Source organism: Leptosomus discolor, chromosome 19, assembly GCF_034619465.1.
Source record: "Leptosomus discolor isolate bLepDis1 chromosome 19, bLepDis1.hap2, whole genome shotgun sequence".
Lineage (NCBI taxonomy): Eukaryota > Metazoa > Chordata > Aves > Leptosomiformes > Leptosomidae > Leptosomus > Leptosomus discolor.
In genome coordinates, this window is record NC_141409.1 from 11,279,061 (window position 1) to 11,301,748 (window position 22,688).

The 22,688-nt window shown below is 51.3% G+C and overlaps 1 protein-coding gene across 1 annotated transcript in view; it reads right to left on the reverse strand.

Annotated features, from left to right (window-relative positions):
* The window catches only part of GPSM1 (G protein signaling modulator 1), a 53,313-nt gene extending 30,954 nt beyond the window's left edge, over positions 1-22,359 (reverse strand). Inside the window, exons 1-8 of the mRNA XM_086475629.1 lie at positions 22,139-22,359; positions 21,485-21,620; positions 21,044-21,186; positions 19,433-19,556; positions 18,188-18,303; positions 17,753-17,908; positions 15,931-16,039; positions 12,799-12,925 (exon numbers count right to left, since the gene is read on the reverse strand). Coding sequence (XP_086331755.1) covers positions 12,799-12,925; positions 15,931-16,039; positions 17,753-17,908; positions 18,188-18,303; positions 19,433-19,556; positions 21,044-21,186; positions 21,485-21,620; positions 22,139-22,359 — 1,132 coding nt within the window. The remainder of the gene's footprint in view (positions 1-12,798; positions 12,926-15,930; positions 16,040-17,752; positions 17,909-18,187; positions 18,304-19,432; positions 19,557-21,043; positions 21,187-21,484; positions 21,621-22,138) is intronic.
* Between the last annotated feature and the right edge of the window lie 329 nt (positions 22,360-22,688).

Genomic DNA, 22,688 nt, shown 5'->3' on the forward strand with positions numbered 1-22,688 from the left:
AAAAGCACGTTAGCACCAGCTTCACTTTAAGGTGACTTCATTACAAGGCTTTGAGTTCAGAAGGGACTGGCACCAGGGGTGGCGAATAGGTGCAGAACAGATATTGATGTGAACGCACAGAGAGCGAGGAAAACCTGTAACGATAAGCGGTCGCCATTTCTACCAAACTCTAGCCCCCTTCACACTGCAAAGCCAGTTGCTCGCTTGGCAGCAGCTCAGTAACAACAGGATTTGATCCCCGAAGGTCAGCAACTGCTGCCGACCCTGGCGAGGGTTCACACACGGGGCTAGGAGCGGGCAGGAAAAAAGGACTTGGCTGCCCTCGACAAAGCAGACAGAACTCTTGACGTTACCATTTTTATCCCAGGCTTTGCTTATGTTTACTAAGAGCTAAGGTATCTTATGTTTGCTAACGTATCTCAAGCACCTCCTGCGAGCAGGATGGGAAAGGCTCGTGCTGTTGGATACCAATAAAATTATTGGTTATTTGGTAGCTGAACACATCTGATGTGCACTCAGCCACGAAGACAGCTGAAATCGTCAAACCTGAGCCCTCTCCCACCATAAAAACTGCTCTCGGTGGGTAGGCACAACCCACCACCCTGCCAGAGACACCAGTTCACACCATACCGGACTCCTCTTCCACGTACTAAATACCGCCCAAGCTTACACCCCCCCCCGGGCATCAGTGATACTGGTTTTCTAGCTAGGAGGACGCAGAGCTCTTAAACAAAGCTGAGGTCTTCCAGCAGCTCAGCTCAGTGGGAGACACAAGACGCCTCACACCCAGCTCCGATCGCTCCACCACACTCCCACCAGCAACCTGTGAGCATCAGCCCAGGAGGTGACCCCAGGTCCCCTCCCACGCTGCCAAACGAGCCAAGGGCTTTTGGCTGCTGCCACGTCGGGCAGGCAGGAGCTCAACGAGAAGGCAGCAGCGTGCTGTGCTCAGCGGCTCCTGCTTATGCACGGTGATATTCCGGACATCGCTATAGCTGCTCCCAGCTTCCCTCAGGATAACCTGTAGTCTTATTTGTGGAGCAGTGAGGTGGGCTGGGATAAAAGCCACCTACAAACACTTAATCAGATGGTACGTCTGCGTTTCAAAGCAATACCCAAGAGGTGAGGCCAGCATCTGGAAGTCAGCGTGCGTCACAGCAGCAGCTTTTAACGGCCACTTCCAGGAAAGCCAGAAAGAAGCAAAGTGTGTCTGATTAGATAAACACACGCTATTTCCAACAGTCTAAAGAGTTGTTAATTACACACCCCTGTCCTCAGGTGCTTTTGTACATTTGCAATAGCATTAAACCACTGGCCAGAAACCATTAATCTCTGACCTGAGAAAACCTGCCTTCTCCTTTGGTTAATTTAATATACGTGGTCAGCTGAGACTACCCCAGCAATTAGGGCGTGCAGAACAAGTTGTCTTTTTCGGTTGTTTTGATGCTGGTGTTCCTCCGCTACCATGTGGATTGCACCTTCAGTTCAGCTAAGAGAAGAGGTTAGGAGTTACAAACCCAACTTCAGAGCCATCCCACTCAGCTATTTTATTCCAGAAGAAAACACAACCAGCGCCAGGGCCAAACGCCGGCCTCGCAAAAGCCCACGGTTCCGCCGTCCCCCCACTCACCACGAGCTGTCCCACAGGCAGAGCAAGCAGCGCTATCAAAATGAGCAGCTGAAAGAATTAAGAGGCCACCCCTCAGTCAGGGCTATCGTAAACTAGATCGACACAGGCAGCAATTCCCACCACGCTCGCGGAAGCTTCTCCCCTTCGCTCCACAGCAGACAGGCTCAGCAGCCTGCACGTACTCATCTTCCAGGAGAGAAGAGCGATTGCCATACTCACAAGCGCCCCACGACAGAAGGAGTCCCATTAACTTTCTGTCTTCAACCAGGACATTCCCTCAGATGGCTCCAGGCGTAACTTTCAGCCTCCTCCAAGTTACTTCTCCCAGAAATACCTGCAGCACGGCTTAATACTCAGAAAAAGTTCAGCTCTGCCTTTCTTTCTCCCCAATGCCCATCAACAGCAGCAGCAGCAGCCGTGGATGCAAAAGATCAACCAGCTGAACACTGGTCTGTTCCTCTGGAAGGTTTTTTCCTCCCTCTCCAGTATTTATTGGCATGTTTACCAAGCCTACTGCAGAGTAACGGAAAACCTCAGGGGCATTTCTAAATGCTCTCTCTGTCTTTAAGGTTTACTGAGGTCTCTAATAGAGCAAGTTGAAACCTTCTTGTGAACATCAGCTGAGCAACGCTACTGACTGGCTGTATTCATGCCCTGTTTTCCCGAAGCCCCTCGGATGTTGTTCTTTTCACTGCTCAGGCTGGTTGTTTCTTTTTCAAATATTCTTTTTCAAGATCTCTTCCCACTCGTACCCCTCGACCTCAACACCACCATGAAGCAAGGGGATTTTTTTTTTTTCTTTTTTCCTTTTGCAATTTGGTTCCTGAGGTAAGCTTAACGCTTTTCACATTCTTTTATTTTAAAACTCGATGAAGCAGTCACCTCCCTCCCTGGAAGGGAGCAATGGACTCTGGGGAGGGTGACTGCAACAGAGCAGAGGGTTATGCTTGTGTGCTTGACTGCATGCATGAGACGTCCTTGCTTCCCCCAGCTCCCTCACATCCCCCCATCTCACAAATACTCCCTGTGCTTCTGTCTCTGGGACACTAACCCAATATACCCACAGCAGATACCCACCTAGACCCACCTTTTTCCTCTGTCTCACCCCCCCACCCCCCCCCCACAGAGATGATGATGGCCTCTCTGCAAACCCTCGTGCTACCTGTGATGACATGGATAGAGGAACCTTTATCTAGAACCTCTTCTTCACAGCCAGAAGCTTGTTAGCGCCTGCTCCCTACTTCCCTTGGGCTTTTTAAGCTGATCAGTGTAGAGCCACGCCGGACTCTGCCTGTCTGACGGAGAGGCTAAACCAGAGAGCTGACACGGTGCATGCGGCCAGCACAGCATCTTCCCCCCCGCCCCATTCTTCTCCTGTCCCCTTGGTATCTGTCACCAGCTCTGTACTGCCTGGAAGGGCAGGATCACCGTGGTCTCCAGAGGGAAGGACTCTATTCCCGCGCCACAGGCAGGCTTTCCACCAGGCAAGTCCCTGGTTTTCAGGGTGCAATTAGAGGAGGGATGCTCACGCAGCAAAAATTCTCTAGCAGTACCTTTCTACAAAGTGAGACGTAGCCACAGCAAACACAAGGGAGTGTTTTATTGCAGGAGGGTGGTGGGATCATCCCATGTAAAGCTGCAGTAGGGCAAAGCTGGGTGGGCAGTTTTGTTCCTCTCTAGCCACTGTCCGTATCCAGCTGGCACCCCTGAGATTTCAGATCGAGCAGAACACACGCAGCACTCAGAGCCCTGCCAGGAGCTCCCATCAAGTTGACGTGTGCTTTGATAACTCCTAGGCTCTCCCCCAACTCCAGCAGCTTGGAAAGCTGCCTACTCCCTCCCTGTTCGAGGCAAAGCAAACCCCCCCGCCCCGCCCCAGATCAAGCGACAGTTCTATTTGCAGGCCGGGAACACGCCGTTTTTCTCTGGGGAAGCAGAATTAAACCTGACAGTGGACTCCACGGAAGGCCAACAGGGAAAGGTTGTATGGCAAACACCGTCCTCCCTCTGCCTCCAGCACTCCCGGCTGAGCAGCACACACAGCTCAGTGGCAGCAGGTACCCCACAGAGCACAAGCTTTGCCCCCCAAAGAACGCAACGACTCTTGGCATAAGCACTTGCTGTACTTTGATGAAAAGGTCATGTCTCTCTGTACCTGTATTAACCAAGATATTGACTTGTCTTTTGGGCAAGTTCTTCCAGCCCAGGACAGTGCCTCCCCACGTTTGTACAAACCCCAGCATTTCAGAGCCTTGATTTCAGCAGACAGCTCTAAATATTGCTCAATATGATTAAATTAGACCAGCCAGCCAGTTGTTTGGGGTGGAAGGCTGGTCTGTAAACCCTACCAAGCTCAGAAGTGACAGTGAAGATACAGTCCAGCAATCCAAATGCTCACAGAGCAGCTCAAATCACACGCTACTGACATCTAATCAGGAACGCTCTGTCAAGCTAGTGCTCCATTATTACAGCAAGCTCTTCAAAGAAGAAAGGGGGGAGGGAAAAAGTAAAAAAGCAAGCACAGCAGCAAGAAAAGAAAGATAGGGATAAAAAAAAAAAGCAGCCTCTGGTAGGACAAGCATCTCATTTAAAGCTTTAATTAGTCTTCAAACACATAATGGGTTCTGGCACTATAAATCCACTTGACCTCTATTATTGCCAGCACTCGCATGATAAATGCTGGCATTTGTTTTCCCAGTTGTTACTGGGATAGAACAATACTTTTCTCTAAATAGAAAAAGCAAATTATATCTGTTATTTATGACGACTGCACTATAAAATGCTGTCACCAAGCTGTTGTGTGTCGATCCACGGGAAGGACCATCTGCCTACCCCCCAGTCCTCTAGACAGGAAAGGACCAAGGGAATCCTGACACTTCTGGCCCCTTCTGTGTCTGAGGATGCAGCTAGATGGGCAAACCAACGTTTTTCTCCCTATCAGTTATTTGAGGGCTTTTCTGGCTGCGCAGTCTAGACAAAAGCCAAGAGCAGGTAGGGCTTACAATGGAAAGGATATTCTTTTCACAAGTACTAAAGTCAACCCATAGCTAGGGGCCAGAGAAAGCTGTGGGGAGGTTGTTTTCAACATGGTGTCACATCGGACTTCCTCAGGGCCTCCATCCTCAGCTCTCCATTGTCAGAACTGGGAGCTGAGAGGAGAGGAATGAAACCTCTTCTGCTGGGAAGGTCGGGCTGCAGCATGTTTGCTCTGACATGCTGTATTCATTGGCACACAGACAGCACGCAGCTGAGCAAATATCAACCTTCCAGACAGATCCCGAGCACTACAAAAACCTTCTCCAGAATAACAATTCTGCAGGGTTTTTTCTCCATGTCAAAACTGTTCCTTTAAAAAAAAAAGTATATACAATATGTGGTAATAAAGAGAAGTCACTTTTGAATCAAGTTGCTCGTCTGCTTGATTTGGCAGAAGATGCTTTGTGTATGTGTCACCCAGGTTTTGCATCCTCCAGAACTCAGTCTGACAGCTGAACAACTGGCTGAAAATAACAGCGCTCTTGCACATCTACATGGCACCCAGGAGCCCCTTGACATTTGGCTGACTGCATTCAGGGCGAGCAGCTAGCACAGAGGCTTCTCAGATGGAGAGAGGGAATAAGGAGACACTCTGGACCACATGCCAGAAGAGCCTTCACATTCACATGGAAGAGGTAAGACTTGGAGCAGAAGTCCTCCTTGGAGACAGAGGTGGCACAAGGGAATTACTTTCCCCCAGCGGGGGCAAAACCAATGCAGCTCAGGAAAGGTGCAATCTTTCAGTAACGAGGTGACCTTACATGTTGTAGCTCTACAAACTATTACTAATTGCCATGATGCTGGGCACAACTCTGGTTCCAGTTCTCTCCCACATGTGCAACGGGTGTTAGCTTTTCCTCTAACTGAGCAATGCTGGAATAAGGCTTATTTGCTAATAAAGTGCTGTCAATGCAGGCCAAAGAATGAAGTATTGTGGTGTGCGCTTGCAGGATCTAGAAAATGCAGAGCACCCAATCATGCAACACCCAACAGATAGTCAAAGACGAGCCTTGGAGCTTGTGGGAAGCTTGCAGCCATGGTCTAGGAGGCCTACAACCAAAACCTCCCCCAGGCAATGGGCTGCTTAATAGATTAACAGTTGTGGGGACAGGAGGATTTTCTGGGAGATAAACTGAACTGGGTGGAGCAGGCAGGGAGGAGGCATGTAACCCCGAGGCTAATTCAAGAACAGCGTGAAAGGCTTGGCAGGAGCTCCTGGCTTTCTTCTAAGAGTAGGATTTTCTCTGCCAGTGTATAGCAGAGCCTCATGACCTCCCATCTTCTGTTATCAGCTTGTGTTAGACAAGCAGAGATCAGAAAGAAACTCAGTTTGAGCTAGAAAGTGACACACAGGGATTAACACAGGCAACGTCTCCAACAGCAAGACAAGCCCCATTGCAGCAGCTGTGTCCTAAGCACTGAGACTCAGGGAGGGCAAGGGAAAGAGCAACACACACGTCAGAGCCTTGCAGTGATCAAACACTCACAGTAAAACCCTCTCAAAAGAGGGGCAACAAACTTGATCCCTCCTCCTGGATGCTGCTGTGAATCAGTCGCCAGCTTGCAGCAGCCAGGCACTTTCCAGCTACTAAAACACGCTGACTGGCCGCACTGGGCTTTGAATTCATGAGCTCCGTCTCTACAAGCTGCCAGGTCTCTATGCTAAGCAAAGGTCTGTTGTCCGAGCTAGGGGCCAGCCTGGCTGCCGAGTGAGGGAGTATGGCTCCTGAGGCCAGTCAAGAGATAACAGTGACTCACACTGAGGGTCTGCCCTTGCCCTGCTCAGCGAAGTGCCAAAGCAGACCACGGTCACCCATCCAAAACTCAAATCCAAATCTCTTTAAGAGATTAAAAAGTAATTCTAGCTCCGTGAGAAAGAACTCTCTTCTTCTCAGTCCCTTTCTTGCTGCAAAAAAACAACCCAGTAAGCAGAGGCATCTTGTTCCTGATAGTACTACTACACTGTTAGACAGAAGATCATCGTAACCATAAGCATTTCCTACGTGTCGGCTACCAAAGGAAACTGTCTGTGGAAAGTGCATTCAGGAACCAGACAGCACACAGCAGAGCCGGGATGACTGCGGGAGCCTGGAACAGCAGCCAAAGGGAACTTCAGGTTTCGCAGCTCAGAGCAGGAGTTTGTGTAAGGAACTGACAATTTCCCCACAACAAGAGAGCCCTTGATTCAATGGATGGCTTTGCCAAAAGCCACGTTGTTCCTTCTCTGCCACAGGCTTCAAGAACTGTCCTCTTCCTCATTATCCTTTCCAACAGTTGCAGTCTCTCCTGGCATCAAGATAAAACAAGCACCTGAGTTTCATCAGCACAAGAGCTTCTCCTCCAGCCCTGGAGCATTTCCTCTGCTGTGAGCTGAGAAGTCTTGTTGCACTTTACATTGACACTGGGAAGGGGGCTCGTGTAGAAGGCAAGGTAAGAGAAGAACTTTAAATACTCCTTGATGCTTTGAGAAGAATATTTTAAAACTTCATAAAGCCAACACTGGGGCAGTCTGAACCGAGTGCTGAATCACTTGGTTTAAATCCAAACGACTCCAAGGTTCATCCCCTCCATCGGTGCTGCTGGAATGATTGAACAGCTGTAACAGCAGAGGTTACTCAGATTTAGAAAAAACTCATTATAAAGATAATGAAGAGGCACCCTTTAGAAGTCCTAAACCTTCACTCAAGAAGCCCCCCCATGCACACAGCACTCCTGTTCTTCCTGCCCTGATCCCTTAAGCACCACAGCAAGGACCACCACAGACTCAGGTCTTTCTGAACACCTTCCTGCAGGTGCCTTTCCTGGGAGGTACGTGGGAACATTCGTGCTAGCAATCCTCTGAGCTCAGAAGCTAAGGCTCCACTGAGCATCTGCTGGAGCACAATAAAGCAACCAGACCACCTTGCATTCTCCCTTCTGCTTGGCCAAAAGCTACTCCGCTTCAGTCAACAACCTCATCCATCAAAACCCTGCGTAAGCACGTACAATTAACCAGCACAGCCTCGGGCTTTCATACTCAGGATGAAAAAAGGCTGAACTGCAGCTCATCAGCTCTTGGGAAAAAGTAAAATACAGTTGAGGATACTTAATATTAAGCAATTCCAATAACTATGTGTACTCAGTCTGACTAGTAAGAACCGGGCAGGTTCCATGCTGAAGCCATTAGTGATGTGACCCCGGGTGGGAGGCAAATGCTCCTTCGACACTGGAATCACAGCCTCAGTGAGCAGGGCTGTCCCACAGTCAGAAAGACACTGGTCTCGGAGGGGCACAGCTCTGGGCTGTCACCCAGCACAGTCCTTTGCAGGAGGGTCGAGCAAACCACAGAGGAGGAACATCCCTGGGCAGCATCCCAGACCAAGGCCCAGGCTGGCGCGGGTTAGCAGCACTGCAGCCTCCCTGCTTTGCGTCAGCAGAGGGCTGGTCAATCTGGCGGATTTCAACAGCCCTAAACACTTCTTAGACACTTCAAAGATATTTAAAGCAAGCAAACAAACAAAACCAAACAGGCTGAGAAACATAAAAGCAGATTTCTTCTACCCCTGTCTAATTGATCCAAGGGTTCCAAGATGCCTCTGAAGAAGGCAAGCTCAAAACTTCATTGAGGATGCAAGGACCCACATTCAAAGCTACACAGAGCTTAGAAAGGAGTTGGATTTCATGCCCACCCAGGCTCAGCTGCCCATTTCACCGCTTGGGGATTCAAGCTGAAGCACGGCTGCCTCTCTCACAGGGATGGGCAGCACCCAGCACAGAGGCTCCTGAACACCAAACAAGCAGATCAGCTTTGCACCTATCCTTTTTCAGCAGAAGATGTGCAGACAGTGGGGGGGGAAAAATCAGGCTCATGACCGAGTCCTTTCCTGCCCTCAGAGCTTGTTGAGATGGCTGGGCAGCAGTGTCTGCGTACTGCAAACAGCACAGAAACCATGCCAGGAACCAGCTTACAATATTCTGAAAGCATCTACGTGCTAACGCCTTCTGGAACACCTGCATCCCTCCCCACCTACACCCAGCTGCCAGGAGAGGTGTCGCTCAGTGTCTCCTAATGCTACCGCTGCCATCAGAGATGACAATTGAGGCTGACATGCTGCTGAGAGCAAAAGAAAAGCAGCCCAGAGTCAGTTTTTTTTGCTTTGGAGAGGCACTGCAGCTGGCCCAGGCTGCTCTCCGCCTTCTGTCCAGCACTTCCACCCCTTCGGTGGTGGGTGAGCCCCTTCTCTGCACTCCCCCCCCCCCAGCATGCAGGCTGCCCTGGAGGTGCCAGCCTCCAGAAGGGAGAGCTGACAAGGAGGATTTGAAGAGGGGAATGCTGCAAGGAGCACTCTGCTCGGTGTACAGCAGAGACCTGAATTGCCCAGGGACAGCCCAGGCAGGCACTACCACCAGGCTCAGGCTAGGAAGGGCTCAGCTCAGTGCTCCCAATTCACCGCTGCCCACCACAGAGCAGTAGGCACAGCCCACTCCTTGCTCAGCAGATGCTGAAACCTCAGCATAAACCAACTGATCTGGAAAAAGGGCAGCCAGCGCTCCCACCCCACGTCCAGGAGCACCACCGAGGACAGAGCTGGCTGTTCGCAGCCTGGGACATCTCCCAGCACCAGGCAGCACTGCTTCTTGTTCATGCTTGCCTTCACCCCTACAAAACAACTCCCTTACAGCCACAGCAAGTTCCCTTACTTCTCTCCAAAGGCAAAAGCCTACCAGGACTCAATTCTTAACCTGTGGTGTGTGAAAGAGGGCAAGACCGTTCTTCAGGGTCACATTTCTGGTTGGTTGGAGAAACAGACACAACCTCCGTTTATTTGCTTCAGGTTTTAGCTACTCTCTAGGTTCTTTCTGTTTGTTGCTTTAAGCTCTCTGTGTTTGCGTTTCTTGACAAGGTCATTGCTTTCACAAGACTCTCTGCAGCACTACCCCACTTCCCTGGCCTCCAGCTTTGTCTTCTGACATCCAATTGCTCTCAGAATATTAATTAAAAATCACAAAGAGCTCAGCAAGAGGGGACAAAACAGCAGAGGAAAACATCAGACACTCCTTCCGCCCCCAGGTCCCTGGTGGAGGGCAATGCCCAAGACTTAGAAGCAAAAGTAACCTGTGAAGGACATCATAGTCTGATGGTCTGGCTCAGGGTTTCTCAGCCAATGGTACAGACTTTCCCGAACTCAAGTTCGCTATGAAACTTTCTTCTACCTGCTTGATGAAATTAATGTATTCTGTAACATGCCTGCCTTATCAGATGACTTTAGCATCCTTATGAATACACAGACATTCGATAACCTTAAGCAGGGAAAATAAAAATCAAAAGCTCTCCTCACCATGAGATTTGTTGACATCAAAAGGCACGGCTGGTGCAGAAGTCAACTTGAATCTCAACTCTCTTACCTGCTTCCTGTCACAGCAACAGATGTTCCTCTTGCTGTAAATTGCTGCTATTAATAATATAAATAATTATGCTTTTCTAATCATTTAATAGGTGCACAGGAGGGTACCAAAATTCCTGACAGCCATTAAATATATCTCCCTTACTCTCAAGTGCTCAGAGACACATTGGCGGCCTCTCTTATCCCCCACTGAAGTTCATCATGAGAGAGCTGAAGCCCTCTTATTAAAGCTAAGGAGAAATCAAGGGAGCCAGGCTCCTCTCCACAGGCTGTCCTGCAGACCCAAATCTCTATGCAACAGGGCCAGCACCTTTCCCACCTCAGATACGTGTGTAAAAGCACGCGCGCAGCTAAGCACTGCAACACTCGCACTCCCTTCCTCTGGCAAGATGCTGCTGTGCAGCCCCAGCCCCCGCCGCACAGGAGCAGCTGATTTTTACCTCCCCAGCAGGTTCCCAGGACCCTGCAAGGGTCAGCATCCCCCACGTCCCACCGACTGGGGAAGTCCTCCTCTGCAGGCGAACCTGCCCTTGGCCCTGCGGTCTCTCCCGCACCGCAAGCCCCCATCACTTGCTGTTGTTCCTCCAGAGAACACTTTGTCCTTCTGTCAGCAACAGCCCCAGCCTTGGGAATGTGAGCAACAGCACCAGATTAACAAGGTCACTGCAAACTCCAGCAAACACCGCCTCTGCCTGCAGCTGCTCAGCCCTCTTCCCACCCTCCAGCGATCACACACACACAGGCCAGTGGCAGATGAGAGAAAAATCACTACTGGCTCCAGATGTTAACGCAGCACAGGCACATCTGGATCACTGGAGGGCGGTGAGCGGCCCACGGGCCACACGCTGGCTCTGCCTCGCCCTGCCTCACCTTCAGAGTTAAGCCCAGTGACTGACCAGGCTTGCCGCGTGCCTTCAGCAAAAATCCCAACCCTTCAGTGCCGCACGCTCTGCGAGTCTCGTGCTGTGGGATGCGGTCGGTGGGGCTGAGCCAGGGAGGTGGCGAGGCTGTGTCACGGTCCACGTGGAGGACTCTGCCACACGCCAGGCTCAGCTCTCCCCTAGAAGGGCTCCGCTCGGACCAAAACCCTCCCTGACCCCCAAGATACCCTGCCCTGCCTGCAGCAGGACACCAGACCAGTCCATAGCAGGTTGCATTCAAGCCTAGATTCAACGGGAAGTGTGTTAGGAGAGCAGAGACTTCCTTGCTGTATTTTTTTTTCCAGGTTTTTTTCCAGCTAAGAGAAGGCTGTGCGCTCCTGGTTATGCACTATGGTCAGAGCTACAGAGCACCTCTCCCAGATCAATCCAGCCTGACCCCTTCTGCTGCAGCTTTTCCACGCAATATGCATCCAGTCAAACACGTCCCGGCATGCCGTGCTCTCATGCCCACGCAGTCCTTGGCACCGCTCTCCTCCTGCACCCCTCCATTCCCCAGCCTGAGAGACCTGGCACCCCATCAGCTCATTTCCTCCACCCTTCATTCTGTCCCAGGAGCAGCAGCAACATCAAGGTTAGTTTCCTATTCCTCTTTTTTTTTTTTTTAATTTTCCAAAAGGAAGCCCCTAGGAGATGCCAGGAATGAACAGAAAGCCCCAGCTAATAAGTTTCCTGGCACTTATAAAGATGGATGTGACATGCAAAATGAGGCTGGGGCAGCCACTGTGGCCCACGTGGCCCTTTGAAGAAACAGCTCAGCTCCAGTGCAGCTCCTGATGGGGCACAGCAGGACACGCTGGCCCCCTCACCCACAGCTCGGCTTCTCAGGAAAAGCTTTAGCACCAACGCAGCAGGCTACACCTTCAAGATCAATACAGAGAGCAAACACGCACAGCCGGCCCTTCTCACCCCCAGAACACCGTGCCTCAACCCAGGCATCACCTTCTCTACGTCAGTCCTACCGATGGGAAAGAACATACCGCCCAAGAAACTGTGTCTGCACTAACAAGGTCATATTTAATCAGTCGGCACCTCCCGGGATGCAGTTTCGTCTGTGTGAATTAATAAGTCTGTCCACAGTGACAGAGCAACCAGCTGGAAGTGCCCCATGCCAGGCACCCACAAATGTCTGCAGCGGGCAGTTCCAGGACAGGCAGACGGTCCCCGAGCTGGGGACACACGTCAGGCTGGCAGGCTGACAGCACGCTGTGGCGAGGACTCAGCTGTGCCCTCCTGCTCCCCGAGGAGCAGAGACAGACCAACCCAGGGCCCAGCGCCGCGAGCAAAGCCGTCCTGCCTGCTGTGGCCGAGTCTTGCCACATCTTTGTTTCCAAGCTGGACACCACTGCAGGTGTTCCAGGGGTGAGACAGCACCCGGCGTGCTGATGCTCACAACCTGCCTTCAGTTCCGTGGGTGCTAATCAGAACAAGAGCAGCCAAAAATCCCTGCCAGTCACCTTTGTGAAAGCTTCCTTTATCAGTCAAATCAGTTAAAAGGGCCCTGCAGAGCTTTAAAAGAGACAAAAGCTGATTTGCTGCCTGGCACATGAAGTTTCATTCCCAATGCAGATTAATTCCATTAACTCGTTCTGTGTCCTTTTTGGGGCGGATCCTTCCCTGCACTTGCAGCTTATGGAAAGCCCAGAGCAAACACACGGCAGCCTCCTTTCTGCTGAAGGCACTCGATAGCCTCATCTTGCTCAGCCATTCGCATTTCCTCCCCCGTTGCCCACTTGCAAACCCCTCCCCACGCACCGTACCACATCTTTCACGAGACCTTTCCACGCCAGCAAAAAACCCAGAAGCTCACCTTGTGCTTCATAGCCAGAATAGTGATGAGCTGTACCCGTGTCCTCATCCCCAGGGCCCAAGCCGAGGGTCGCCTTGAGCTGGGCCATGTTCACCTGCGCTGTCAGCTCACCATTCCGGTCCCCGATCTACAGGGTGAAAACCAACAGGGCAGCTGGTTAAAAGGCGACACGCTCGAAGCCAATGGCCCCTAGCAAAGGGTTTGCCAGTCCCGTAGCAAGGCAAACACACAGCCAGCCAGAAGAGAGTTTGGAGACACCCTGAGACACCACACAGCCCGGCTTTCAACGCCAAAGCAACCCTCCAAAACTCCTCCTGGGTGAGAATTGGGCAGAGAGCCCGTGCGTGCTGTGCCGTGCACTGGCTGCACCTCAAACCGCGTTTCTGTGGGGTTTGGTACAAGGGGCTGAGGGGGCACAGCTCGCCCACTGCTACAGAACTGGGACACAGTAAACATGCACGTCTGGTCCATCCTGTAGCCGCACATAGCTTGGCAGAGCGCCCTGAAGCTCTCAGCCCCCTTCCTCAAGTATCTCCATAGTTACCGAGCACCAGACAGCCACGCTACTACCAGCCACGTGGGCAGTGTCACATTCAGGGCTCGGATGCTCCGAAAGCCCTTCTCTTCTGGCTCAGATCCATACAGCTTTGAGTTGTTCCTAGTGATCTACCCACACAAGACTCCAAAGTCTTCGAGAGTCCAAATTTTTTCCAAATTCCCATCTCTCACTGGCCTGAGGCCAAGGAAGCCGATGTTCCATGTTCAGGAAGAGATCTGTCCAACGGCTCCTGCTACTTAAAATGGGGAGCCATAGGACATGCTGCTGGGCACTCCTCAAAGTTTAATCGAACGAGAAAATTACTGCGCTGCCTATCACCAGCAAACACCGAGAGGTCACTTAGAAACAGCCTCTAATCTTCAGAGGGACAGCAGCCGCTGTTACAGAGGAAGACCTTGGCTGTTTCCTTGGAGAGCCCCGACTCCCTGTTAAATGCCTTGCAACAGCTCTTTTGTGGTCCTTTGAGATAGGCTGCAGGGTGAGCCATCCTAGAACAAAATCATAAATCCCCACATTATTTATGACAAAGCCCCTGACTTAGTAAAGGGAGGCAGATCAAACGGCTTATCATCAGGCATAAATACCCTGCCAATTACAAGAGATTTGCTGTTGACATCATCTCCAGAGAAATGACTATGTCCTGGTTAGGTCTCGCAGTCCTTGATGCTGTTAAACTCTTCCCTGACTTCCACTCACTCCAGATCGTCTCCAAGGCTCTACTAACAGCAGAGGAACACACTGTCAGGAGAACGAGCCTCGGCAGGACCTACCACATGCCCCATAGCAGAGCCCCATTTTCTGCCCTCAGCTCAGATGTCGCAGTTTCCCAGGAGCCCCCTGTGACACACAGAGATGGAAAAGGTACTCTGGAGCAGTGTCTGAGAGCTGGGGCAGCTTCCAAGGTTTAGGTACACAACCTTTATTGCAGTTGTTTCAGAGGAAATTTTTCAGTAACCTCAGATCACCCCGCAGCAGCTTCCTATGTGGTTACCCTGAGCCGATTTCATTTGGATTCAAATGTCACCATCAGATTTTTGTTGGAGGAAACAGGGGAAAGGGTGACGGGAACAGAGTTATAAATATCAGCGTGCAAAGGTTTAACTTCACCCGGTTTCTCCTGGGCAAAATGCTGGCGCTTGCCACAACAGCACACGCAGCTCGCTTGGCTCCCAAGGCTAAAATAAAACATCAGCTTTGTACCAGAATCACTAGCTGCTAAAAGCTAATGCAGGCTCTCCTCACAAACGGACAAGTCTCTGCACTGCTCCATAATTAATGATGTGGGGGAGTTTATCAGCCACCTGCCATGAGTAACCCACTCCTGACATGCCCTGTAATCACGGCCATCACCTCAGACTGAGAACACTGTGAACCCCCTCCCTGTCGGGTTTCTCCTCCACCCCAGAAGTCACCAGGACCTCTACTGCTCCTGTCCTCCCCTCACCCCTCATCTGCACTGCACACCGACGAGCTGCCGTCTGGCTCCGAGTCATCAGCCCCGCGCCACAACGGTCCTAGCAGACTACAGCTGGAAAAGTTAATTTGTCCTTGAAATGGGTAAGGCCAAAGAACAGGATTTCTTGTGCGTGTCTGATAAGTATAATTAAACACATAATTAGGCTGGAATGTCAGCCCTACCCCAAGATTTAGCCAACCTAATAGACAGGCAGGAGAACGCACAAAGCACTTATATACGGTGGTTTCAATTAGTGCTTCAACAGGGCAATTTCTTCATCTGGGGAAGTCTAAAGAGGCCACAGCAGATTCCCTCATAACACACTGGAAAGAGCAAACAACGGAATTCTGGCTTTCTGCACTTCTGAGCCACGTAAAAATGCCGTATGCTCTTGCGCCAGGAAAGCTGCAGCTGGCTGGGCAAGCGCATCTGCGAAACCCGGAGTAGCTGCACGCACGAAACCCCACATGGTGTGGCAGCAGCACGGGGCTAGCTGCAGGCTGGGCTGGCCCAGCGTGAGGACACTGCTAGAGTTTACCACCTCACAGCTGGGACCCCCTGCCAGCTCCACTGAGAGGAAATAACTCAAACAGACCCTGCTGCAGTGCAAAACAGAGCAAATTCAGAGCACCCAGCCACCAAGTGGAAGCTGGCCCTGTTTTCTCCAGCAAATTGCCAGCAAATTGGGTCAGACCACAGCTACAATCACAAGGTCCATCTCAGTCAGGATCTCCCAGCCTTGTGTTCAGGAAAGGGGGCTCTTACAAACAGACTGGACACACCAAGAGGTATCCGAGTTCCTTCGCACCAGCTGAGTGCACACCACCTTGGCCAGCAGACCCAACAACTAGTCCCCAGGTCCTTTCTCACCCAGGAATATCAGTTAAGAGCAATGTACAACAAATGAGTCAGCTGTAATCGAGGGGAAGGCTGGGAGCCTCCCGTAAAAAGGATATTTTTTCCAGCCAAGCTCTGCAGTTCCTAAGGACACCATTGAAAGGGCTTTCCAGAGCAGTCATCGCAGGAGAAGAACTACATTAATACAACTTATTGGCATAAAATAAAGTCTCTCAACGGGGAGGACTGATTCCCTGTGATCTGAACCAGCTTCTCTTACCTCTTGGGAGATCTCAAGATGTTTCCTTGCAAAGTGCAAAGCTTGTTCATGGCTCCCCAGGGAGACATAGGCATTTCCGAGACTCCAGCAGGCTCTTCCTTCTCCCACCCTGCAAAACAGGAAACTGTCAACCACAGAAATGCTGGGCAAAACCCAGCAGCACAGCAGCCCTTTCAAGGGCCTCCTTCTCGAGAGCACTGACGGCCAGGCCTCCTGGCTAGGTTTTCACCCCCTTCTACAAAGGAAAATGAAATGCACTGTCCATCTTGAACTCTTCTTAGCTGAGGTCCGTAAGATCAGGGGATGAGCAACAGCCTCAGAAGCAGGCCTGCACCCCCAGTGGCAAAGAGGGGTTTGGCTTCATTTGTGGGCACAGGTCTGAGAGCAGAAGCCAGAGCTCCTGTCCAGCTTCCACCTCGCACAGCAAGGATTCCTCTCCAGAGACGCACCACGCACCAAGAGGGCGCGCAACACCCAGCCCCCTTGTTCCGTAACAGCCCCAGGGCTAAACCAGCAAGACCATGGCAAGGAGAGAACATCGCAGGCATGCAACGTTCTCCTGCGAAGTACCAGCGCTGCATAGCCCCGGATGCCTGCACGAACTCAAACTGCAGGCAACAGCCAAGCCAACATCGACCTATTTCCAACGAGGCCTCCAGGGCACCCTCCAGGGCTCTGCTGCTGCTTTTCAGAGGCCAGGGAAAGCAGGCAAACATGAAACCTGCCCCGGGGCAGCCCTCACCAGACACCCAGGTGTCTCTGGAGCAGGTTTCAGCACCTGTTTGCACAAGCAGGCAGAGACCTCCTGTTCGTCAGAGCCTGCTCAGCTCTGCAAACGAGCAGATGTGGGGGGCGATGGGATAAAAAAAGCACATGGGGGCGCGGGGGGAGGTTCAGCATGACTGCAACTCCCTTTTCAGAGGTTTGGGCGGGTTGATCAGCATTTAAACATTTTTCTTGTCACCCTGTTCAATACCTTCTGCTCATAGGGTGTGTTCCCAGAAATGCAGGAGCCCACAGGCCTGCACCCCCACAGCATGATTCAGCCTTGGGTGGGATTATACCTTCTCTGAGCAGACACTGCCCTGATAGTGCCACAGAGCTCCCATTCTAATGTCTCTGCTCCATCTAGTGGAGGACACCCAGCTTCCCAAGAGCCATCAGCAGCTCACCCTGAACCAGGTGGCTGCAAAGTCACTTCAGCTGCAAGAAAGCTACAGGATCACAGAGAGAGTATCCAGGAGAAAGAAACCAACGTTTCTTAAAAAATATATATAGAAAAAAAACATTTAAAATGAGGCCAGGTCTCCTAAAGAAGAAGGAATGAGGTCAAGCAGCAAAATATACCATTTCCACATGTTCTATTTATCATCATTTGTTTCTATCTACATGGAAGTTTCCAGCATCAGCTCAGACCAACAGGACAGAGTGGCCTGTATGTTTTCCCTAACCACACAGTTTCTAAGAAAGATACAATTTTTGTGAACTTGAGGGAGCTCTAGAGGGGCCCTGCCGGGATAAAACAGCAGCAGCCACACAGCCAAGCACCAAATACAATGCTTTTTCTTGCAGTACCTCTTGTTAGAAATCTCACTCAGCCCACGCAGACTTGGCATTAAGGGCACACTCTCCAGGTTTGAACGACATGATAAAGGTGTCAATCACGTTACATTTCTGACAGATGACTGGGCTAAGGCCTGGGTTCTGAGAGCTTTCTAAAGACTTTCAAGACTACACGTCACTGCTGTTTAACCCCAGCAGTAGAGAACAGTAAGTCAACAGGGAAGGGTGAGAGCCACCGTCTCCTGAGGCTGTCCTTTACCTGTCTCCCAGCTCCTGTGCTATCACCAGGTGTTTTAGATGGTACTCGATTGCTCTTTCATAGTCTTGAAGCAGCGTGTACGTGTTTCCAAGACTGTAGCAAGCCTGGGCTTCTACTGCTTGGTCTTTGAGTTGTCTGGAGAGCTGGAGCGTTTTCCTGCATGGAACAAGGGGGAATGAAGGAACCCGGTCACTACAGGGCACCTCTGCAAGGCAACAGGAAAGTCACCACTTTGGCCTGCGCTGCGTCGAAGCTGATGCCTGTAACACACCGCTGGCTGTCAGGTGGCTGTATTACTCCCCACTGCCGAGCAACACCCATGCAACCGGCCTCCAAGTCCCTTGTCACATCCCCCTGAGCCTATGAATCCACCGCAATAGGTCAGGATTCCCAGGGAATATCTGCCCTGAGCCCGCCTCAGCCCCCAGCACTTACTTGTAGTACTCGGCAGAGATGTCAAACCTCCCAAGGAAGATGTGCGCATTGCCCAGGTTGCTGTACGCTCTCCGCTCGGCTGCCTTGTCCCCAAACTCCTTCGCAATAGCAAGGCGCTGCGGCAGACACAGATCAGTGAGCACAGGCTGGCCATTGCCAGGTTTCCATTACACAGCGACTTTTCTGAGAGAAAAAAAAGTTTTGCAAAGCTCCCACCCAGCAAGGTAGGGGTCGTTTGCAGCAGGAAATCTCTCCTCTTGTAATTTAGGATCAGGAAGGGCCTTTGGAAAAGCGGGAGTAACGTCGCATCCTCCTCTCTCTCGGTCCAGCCGGGTCAGTACGCATCTCTCTCGCTGAAGTGCGAAAGGAGTTGTGCACACACGGAGAGCTGCAGGGCAGGCTGTGAAGGGATGTGGTTGAGCAGCCGACGAGCGTGCAGGAACACGGCCGTCACTTTGCACAGCACGAATGTGCACACGTGTGCGCTCCCTCTCACCGTCTGTGCTGCAGCTGCTCCCCAGACCTCTGCCCCTGCCCGTACTTCAGCCCTGCCTCTCCCTCTCATATCCCCCTGCTCCCCCCACCTCTGCTTTGCAGCACCTGCTTCTGGTCCCAAATACTGCACAGAGCTTTTCTGTCCCTTTTCAAGCTGAAGCACGGCTGGCTGCTGTCCCCCGGCATCTAAAAATCAGAAGAGCTGTGACAGGGCTGACTTGCCAGGGTGCTGAGCACCTCCCACTGCAAGCAAACCCATACATACTCTGAAATAGAAGCTGAATTGCATTTGAAGTGGGGCAGGGACTGTGTCCCCTTACTCCTCTGGAAAGCTTTACAGAAAGTTATTATGTTCTACAAGCAACATTTATTCCTGATCAACAGCTCTTTCAGCAGCTTAATTAAATTCATGGCTTGCATTTATTAAAATCTAGACTGGTACAAATTAAGAGCAGAAAGCCTTGCTAGGCCCAGCTGCAATTCGTCCTTCGATACCTCCTTTGGTTTCCAAGCCAACAGCATCCTTCACTCAAGCTGCTCATTAGGTGCTGACGGGGACTGGAGTAGGATGCTGCTCAGCGTGAGTTAGTACAACAGGGCCAGACCCTGAGGTACACACAGGAGGGAGAAAACCAGCTGGGGGGGGAAAACATCTCCCTGTACTTCCCAGGCTGTGGTGAGAAGAAAGGTTGCTCCTCAATGGCCAGTCTCAGCCCCCGACCCCGGGAGGGAGGCGCAGCGGTTCCCTACCTCCTTGTGGAAGGCTATAGCTTCGCTGAAGTTGCCGAGTAAGTACTGGGTGTTGCCGAGGTTGCCATAAGCACGGCCCTGCGCAGCTCTGTCCCCCAGCTCCTTCACCAGGGACAGGTTCCTCCTGAAAGAAATCGGAGCAGGGCACCTGGTGAGACACAGCCAACCCTCTGCAGGAGACACAGCGAGGAAGCCTGCACTGCAACGAAAGGAGAGCTAACCCTGGAGGAAGGCAGTTTCCCTCCCCAGTCGCCTGCCCTGTGCAGTCACCCCTCGGCAGGTGAAAGCCTGTTCCCTGCTGCTCTCTTGACCTCAACCTGCGGCTGTGTGCGGGAACCGCTCACACCCCGATGGTCTGACAGCATCCCACATCACACAAGAAATGGCCACCTCACTGCACAGGGGAGAACCAAGAGCACAGGAGAAAGGAGCTTTACCTACAGCAGGACAGGGAAGAACCTGGGGAGAGGGGGAAGACCCACAGTCCCATGTCTGGTGTCTGCTTATGGAGCTTCCCAGCATTTCTTTACTTATTTTTTCCCCTCTTTACACATATAGCACACATACAGAAGCTCAGAGCTCCCAGCTGGCACAAATTTACCCGCTGGCTATGCTACATGCACCCTCTTTGGGAGAAGCATGGTGAGCTATAGATACGCACTATCACATCCTCAGATACAAGAAGATGGATGTCAGATCTTGTCACTCTCTTCATTTAAAAAGGCTACTTAAAAGCCCTGCATTATTGAAGCACAACTCTGAAGTACAAGGAGAAAAACATTAGCCCGAAAATCTGGTGACAACCTTCCTGTATGGGACATCAGAGTGATCTCTGAAACTATTTAGGAAAGGGAAGGATGTTACAAGCAAGATAAACTACAGATCCATGAGAAGGACAATCGGGACTTCAAGTGAAAGCCTCTTCCCTTAGGTGAAGGAGGTCTCTGTTCCCGGCCCCAGCGATGGAGACACGCAGGGATCCGTTCTCATCGAGGCCAGCAGAGAGCAGCAGGGGCTACAGGAGCTAAAGTTTAGCTTCCAAATACAGCTCTGAGAAGGAGCAGACTATTGAACTTAATTGCATGATCATACTTCAAACTACAGTGAGTTTTACCAAGGCAATGCCAGGATGAATTTTAGCTCTGATTTCGTAAAAGCTTGCAGTCCCTTTCACCTTCCTTGAGATTAATTTGCCATCATAACTTGGCATCTCAGGGGAATATTCCAAATTCTTTACAACATGCAAAACCTCATTCAGTGGCCTAATTTTCAACAACACGGAGCCCACAGTCTCATTCTTTGCAACAAACATCTTCCAGAGCTCCCATATCCTCAGTGGCTCAGGAAACAAACCTCCTCTATGAGAAATGCTTCCAGAGGACTCAATAAAAACTGTCATCTCCGTGCAGCTCTCACTAGCCTAACGGTTATCAGAGCTCAGCTAACCCACAGACCCTGAAAGCTGCCAGCAAAACAGGAACACCACAAATGCAGGCTATGATCTGAGCAGGATGAGCTCAAAGGCGTACCTGTGTGCATTTTAGCCATCACCAATGCCTGACTAGCCCTGTTCCCTGCAGGAGAAAGGGTTGGCCAAGCTTGAATACTTACTCATAGAATTCCGAAGCTTTCTGTAGCGTCTCCTTGACTTCTTGAGGCAAGTAGCCTGGGTCTTGGGCCGTGTTCCAAGATAAGTGCTTTCCCTTTGCATGGTAAACATTTCCTATATTATAGAGTGCTCTGGCTTCACCTACCTAAAGGGAGGAAGAAGAGGGAGCAGCAAGGTATTACACTTCACATCCCAATATGGACCTTTCCATTGCCGGGCAGAGATGGTCAAAGCCAGGAGGCCCACATTTTCCTTTCCCATCTTCACCATCATGGGAGCTGTTACTGTCAGCAGCGAGAGACCTGTGATGGCAGCCAGAAGGGAGAGCTTTACACTCCACCTCCTTCCAAAGCCCACCTTCACCATATCACATCTACCGACTTGCAGGCAGATCATCTTTAAAGCTAGGCAATATTTCCTGTTGGATGCCACGAAGCAATTACCTTGTCTCCCTGCTCCTGAGAAATGTCCAAGTGTCTCTGGCAACAAACGACAGCTTCATCAAACTGCCCAAGTATTTTCAGTGTGTTCCCGAGGTTGCCGCTTGCCTTGGCTTCTCCAATGCGGTCCCCGATGGTTCTGTAACACAACCAGAGGAAGGAAGAGAGGTGTAAAAGAGCTCACAGGCTTTTATTCACCAACTGCTGGAGGCAGAATTCAAGCTGCAGCAAGCACCGCACGGTACGTGTGCCACATCCAGCAGTTCCCAGCACACACACCTGGCTGGAGTGCTTCATACAGGCTCTCTCAATTTTGAAGACAGATCCTTGTTCCCTGTTTTGCTGTCTCAGGTGAACTACTCCAGTGACTTCAGGTGTACTTACAAGCACCAGGGGACAGGAGAACTGGACACTGCCCTGCTCTTGCTCCAAATGCCCTCCTCACACCCATATCCCTTTCTCCACCTCCCAGCTCTGAAGGTGGCTGGCCCGTTCTTGTTGCCTCCCAAGTTCTCTACGTGCCTCAGGGCTACTTTGGGTGCTTATTTCCAGGGCAGATTCCCTCAGGCTGCTGCGTTCAGACCCCACAGAACTGGCTTTCGCTGAAGCCCTGAAAGGTTGAGCCCGTTTAGGATGAAGCACTGCTGACATGCTTACCTGGCCAGAGTAAGGTCGTGTTTATGGTACTCCAGGGCCTTGGAGTACTCCTTTAGGTAGAAATAGGCATTGCCCAGCTGACTGTAGATGGCACTGAGAGTCTTCAAGTCCTCTGTCCCCACCTGCACCGCTGCTTCGAAGAAGGCTGCCCCGGCTTTGAAGTCCCCAGCCTTGCACAAGCGCTCTCCTTCCAGGGCCAGTTCCAAGCAGGATGCTTCCATTCTGCCAAAAGCAAGACTGTCATTTCTAGAGGAGTTAGACTGCAGCACACCCACACTGCTATGCAAGGACTTTACTTCACAGTACACCTTTAATTAATCACTGCACCAGAAAAAAAAAACAACCAACTCACTACAGAAAAAACCCGCTCCAGGCAGCAGCTGCCTCTCTGCGTTCAGCCCCAAGCACTAAGGCACCAGCCCCTGGTCAAAGGCTGTTTGGGCAATAACAACTTGGGGACACGCTGCTAACACACCTCAGCGGTGTGGATACCAGCTTTCAGGGGACACAGTGGGCACTCGGGAGAAAGCAGCTTCCTAAGCATGAGACA